At 42.3% G+C, this 5,000-nt stretch overlaps 1 protein-coding gene across 1 annotated transcript in view; it reads left to right on the plus strand.

Annotated features, from left to right (window-relative positions):
* irs2b (insulin receptor substrate 2b) overlaps positions 1-4,310 on the plus strand; it is a 24,909-nt gene extending 20,599 nt beyond the window's left edge. The window contains exon 2 of the mRNA XM_063214213.1: positions 823-4,310. Within this exon, the coding sequence (XP_063070283.1) occupies positions 823-827 (5 nt within the window). The 3' untranslated portion in view covers positions 828-4,310. The remainder of the gene's footprint in view (positions 1-822) is intronic.
* The last annotated feature ends 690 nt before the right edge of the window (positions 4,311-5,000 follow it).

Raw genomic sequence — 5,000 nt, forward strand, 5'->3', positions numbered from 1 at the left:
GAAGGCTATGCGCCAGTTGCATAGTGTGAAATACCAGTACGTGTGTGAGCGCTGGCGCGCGTGTGTTCCCAGCCCTTGCTGGAAGCACCTGCTCCTCAGTTGCTACCAGCAAAGCAGCACATATACTCCTTACTTGGTAAAGGAGAGGGAGAGAGAGAGAGAGTGAGAGAGAGAGAGAGAGAGAGAGAGCGAGGGAAAGAGCGAGGGAGAGATAGAGCAGAGAGCTTAACCTTTTCCTTCCTTGAGCGCTCCCATTCCAGCCGTATAAATCATCGTCCGTCACTTAGAACCTCTGCTCCTTCGCTCACACACAGATAAACACCCTCCTCACATTTCCCACGCAAGACGCTGAGAACGAAAGAAGATGTCCTGGTGCGGTGAAGGGCTTTTCCTGTCAATGCCTTTCATTCATTCATTCATTCATTCATTCATTCATTCATTCATTCATTCATTCATTCATTCATTCATTCATTCAGAAAGAGAGAGCGATAGAGCGATAGAGCAATATCGGTGTGTGCGGTTGGGATTTGTGCATGGCACACTGACGTACAAAATTAAAAAAAACAGCCACCGGTAAAGACGGCGTACGTTGAAGCACCCTAAGGCATTAATTACGTTATTAAAGGAATTACATTACGCGTTTTGTTTTTTGCACAAGGGCGACAGTGGTTCATTTGTAATTTCCTGTTTCATTTTTTTTTTCGTCTTGGAGTGTGTGTTATTGTGAATGGTTTGTTTCTCTTTCAACACACCCTGAGGACTTGCCATGTTCCATGATTATTAATCAGTTTGCCCCCCCCCCTCCCCTCTTTTTTTATCCAGATTGACTGACGTAAGAAGAGGAGTGCACACCCTTTTCGGAACAAGGGAGGAGGACAAGGAGAGGATGACGGAGAGAGAGAGGGAGGGGGTGGGGGTGTCCACACGCCCTGACTGGACTGACTCGACGGAGGGACCTTGGCCGGGAAGGGCAGGGCAAGGAAGGGAAAGGAAGGGAGGCTACTGCAAACCCCCACCACGCCCCCTTTAATCCTGACCCACCTCGACCCCCCCTCCCCCTCCTCCAGCCCCGCTCCACGCCCCCCGTCGGACAGATGTACCTTCGTAGCCCCTTGCTCCAGGGGCCCACCCCGCGCTGACCCCTTACCAAGGGGAGCCTTTGGGACTGCAGTTGTCAAGGCAACATGGGACAATTGACTGCCCAGCCTGACGACAACAACAACAAAAAATGGATCCACGCCCCCCACCCCACTCCACTTCACTCTACTCCAAGTCAATGACTCTGTCTCTTGCTCCAAATCACGGACCCAGTGGCACCACCACCGTCACCATCCCTTTATTCTGCCTTGCAATCCCCAAGCCCTTATCCCCATTCCCCAATGGACTTCTGATGATCAGGAACTCTCTTTGCTGCTCTTTTCAATGAGATATTATACTCATGACTTAAAACAGAAACGAAACAAAAAAAGACTTCACAAAACATAAAAATAATTCTATTGAGGTACATGGTGGTATGTCCTTGTTAAGTTATGGGTTTTTTTCGTCCTAAGGGATAGGGTTTGGTTTTTATTATTCTTATAGTATATTCCTTTTCACTGGTTTCACAGCTCAGTTTGACTAAAGAGGGTACCAGTGCCTCTGCCCAACACCCCGCAACAACCTGTGAAACAAGGCTGCAATGAGAATAATATATGTACGAAAACACACACTGACACACACCATACACACAGATGCACAGATACCAACACACACACACACACACACACACACACACACACACACACACACACACACACACACACACACACACACACACACACACACACACACACACACACACACACACACACTTCCTCTGTCTCTTAGCACACGGCATGTATTCATTTATTTATATATGTGTGCAATTACACATGTGTACCGTATGTGTGTGGATTTACTCGCATGTGTAGTCACAGCACTGCGACCGAGAGGACATTTCAGATCTATCTATCTTAAATAATATGTATACAACCCCAACAAATTCAGCAAGCAGTTGCTTCAAATAGCCTACCCCTACCTCAGAGTGAGCCAGGATATAAATATAACACATATATGTGAAAAAACAGAGTATATATTGGGAAAAATATATATATAACTAATTTATTTTCAGAGCTGAATGTTTTTGTTCTCCTAAAACACCAATCCAAAGCCTTATTGATTCTTCTGTAAAGTAGTATTTCTTTTTTTCTCCTCTAAAGATGATGCATATGGACCTAGACAAAAAAACATACGACATACATCCTTACAAAGAATATTATACATATATATATGCCATTTGTCACGGAAACTGAATGTCATGAACCTGCAGTTGAACCCGGCACTTCCATAATACAGTATAATATATAGCAAAAAGTGGCTGTGATCAAAGATTTCTTCAGATCTCTATATTACTAATAATAATTATTATTATCCTAATTTAAAAACAGCTGCATAAGATATTTATGTGATTTTTTAAAAGTATAATAATATTTATCACCACTCTCAAAGGTCACGAAAAGGAATACAGGTAGTGATGAGTGGGTAGCCTGTTGGTTACCATGCACTCGAAAAACAGGAACAGGTAGAGACGGCAAAGACGCCACACCCTCTTACACCTGTCCGTTTGTGTATGTGTGTATTCACCGCTACACCCGCTACATAGCACATGTTGAGGTGCTGATTCAACACCTTAGAGGGTAGGACCAACACTAAAGAGTGTTAAAAGTGACTCTCTTAAGTGTTGAATCATTACATCAAAATGTGCGGTGTAACTCTCTGGGACAGCATGGCCTAGGCACATCTGGACACTTTAGAGACATGTAACCTTATCACCTTGATCCACAGAATCCCAACTCTCGATTCCCAACTGACCCAGGCCCCTACAGTGGCTTGATCCCTATACACCAGAGACGACTTCTGCCCCTCAGGCATTTTGTCTGCCCCCCTCTCGTCCAAAACACCCACACGGGGTGATGACTGACTGGAGTAACTCACTCGGTAGTCATTCAGTGTCTCCCCCTCACACACAGATACACGTAGACACACTTACTCAAAAAGAGTTCAGGGCTTGAACACACTGCTGCTCCTCTCTGGATAGAGGTCCTGACAATAAGGGGACTGACCGACTTATCAGAAAACAAACAAAGAAAAAAAGACAGACAGACAGACAGACAAAGCTTGGTCTTGCACTTACAAACTCCGTAGATTGTAAAACACAAGACACATTTGAATGTAGAGCTTTTCTGCCTGCTCCACTGGAGATAAATGGACAAAACATGACGAAAACAGAAGCAAACAAATAAACAACGGCAAAAACATGACAAAGACACGAGACAAAACATAACAAGACAAGACACAACACACCGAGAAATCATTAAGAAAGAAAAACAAGAAAAAACAAAACAAAATGTTTGAAAAATGTTTCAAAATGAGAACGCTTGTGACACACCAGTATGTGTTTTCCATGCAACGTTTGCCTAAAAAAGTTTGTAAATACTGTACAGAACAGAGAATGCAACTGAAAAGTTGTCATGATTTTTTTGAGTGTTTTAAGTTAAAAAAAAAGATAATAACTTATGTCTTTTTGTATATAAATGTTTGAATGAATGAATGAATTCCCCTCAAACAACTAAGCACTAATGAAGGTACTAGCCAAGCCCTAATTGGGTTTGGTTTGGTATGGTTTTTTTTCTTTTTTTTCTTAGCTTTGTACGATAAATGCCACTATGAAAGATATTTTATAATGCTGTAACATTGAAAAAAGGAGGTACATTTTCACTTATTCATACGATGACCGTAAATCTTGCTACAGAGGTGCAACCCACCGATGGTATATGCAATATTTACACTTTTTCTAAAAAAAGAAAATGAGAAAGATTAGTTTACAGTAACGAACCAAATGTCTAAAGAAAAACGTGTGTTAACCTGTTGACGCCTAAAAACCTTTTTTTTTTTTGCTGTGCACATTTTTTTTCTGCCAACTTTGAGAGAGAAAAGTGTATTTTGTGTTCCTTTTTTGCTGTTGGATTCTAACCGTGATTTTATCAGTGTTTTCATTCTGATTCTGTACGTAATATTTTTTCAGTATCAAGCGGTTGAATACTTTTTTCCCGAGGCCTGACTGATCGATCTTGCTGTGTCTTCCATTGTACATGTCATATTACTTGCGCATTGTGATGCTACTAAAGATAATTTAAAACGACTCTAGTCGCATTAGTATCGCTTTAGATCTGTATTGATTCTGAATTAGTCACATGCAATAAAAAGTAACATTATTTAAGAAATTCCACAAATCTCTCTTGGTGTTTTTTAAATATAATGAATTCATATTCTTCTTGCTCTCCTCCTCTCTTAACTGACCTCTCTCTCTCAGTTCCTCTCAACACAGACAACAACAGATGTCTCATTTGTGACCTCTATGGACACACACACACACACACACACACACACACACACACACACACACACACACACAGACAAACTATGGTGCGTTGGTTATATAAGCCTCTCTCCACTCCTAGCCTCAGGTGCGGCTGACTTTTTGCCCTTTGTCTAGCCTCTCTGGTTCTCCATCTGTGTCGGGTCTGAGTGCCGCTTTCGGAGACAGTTGCAGCCCACAGACAGATGACATTTAAAAGAGCCTAATCCATACAAGCCAGAAGCAGTGTTGCCAGATTGGGCAGTTACCCGCCCAATTGGGCTGCTTGGGATGGCTGTCTGCGGGTAAAATCGGGAAAAATCGGCCATTTGGCGTTTTTTCCTGCAGTTTTATGCCCGTAGAAATCAATAGAATTTGTTGAAATTGGGCAGAATTTAGCGCCTCTTGGCGGTTTTTGAGCACCTTTTGGGCGGGATTTGATCAAATACATCTGGCAACACTGCAAGCACAGCCGCATAACAATAGCACATATAAACTAACATAGATTGTGCCCTTGCATACATTTCATTTCTATCGGCATCTTTGCAAGGGGCACAATGAAAAT

This window comes from Engraulis encrasicolus, chromosome 13 (genome assembly GCF_034702125.1).
Source record: "Engraulis encrasicolus isolate BLACKSEA-1 chromosome 13, IST_EnEncr_1.0, whole genome shotgun sequence".
Lineage (NCBI taxonomy): Eukaryota > Metazoa > Chordata > Actinopteri > Clupeiformes > Engraulidae > Engraulis > Engraulis encrasicolus.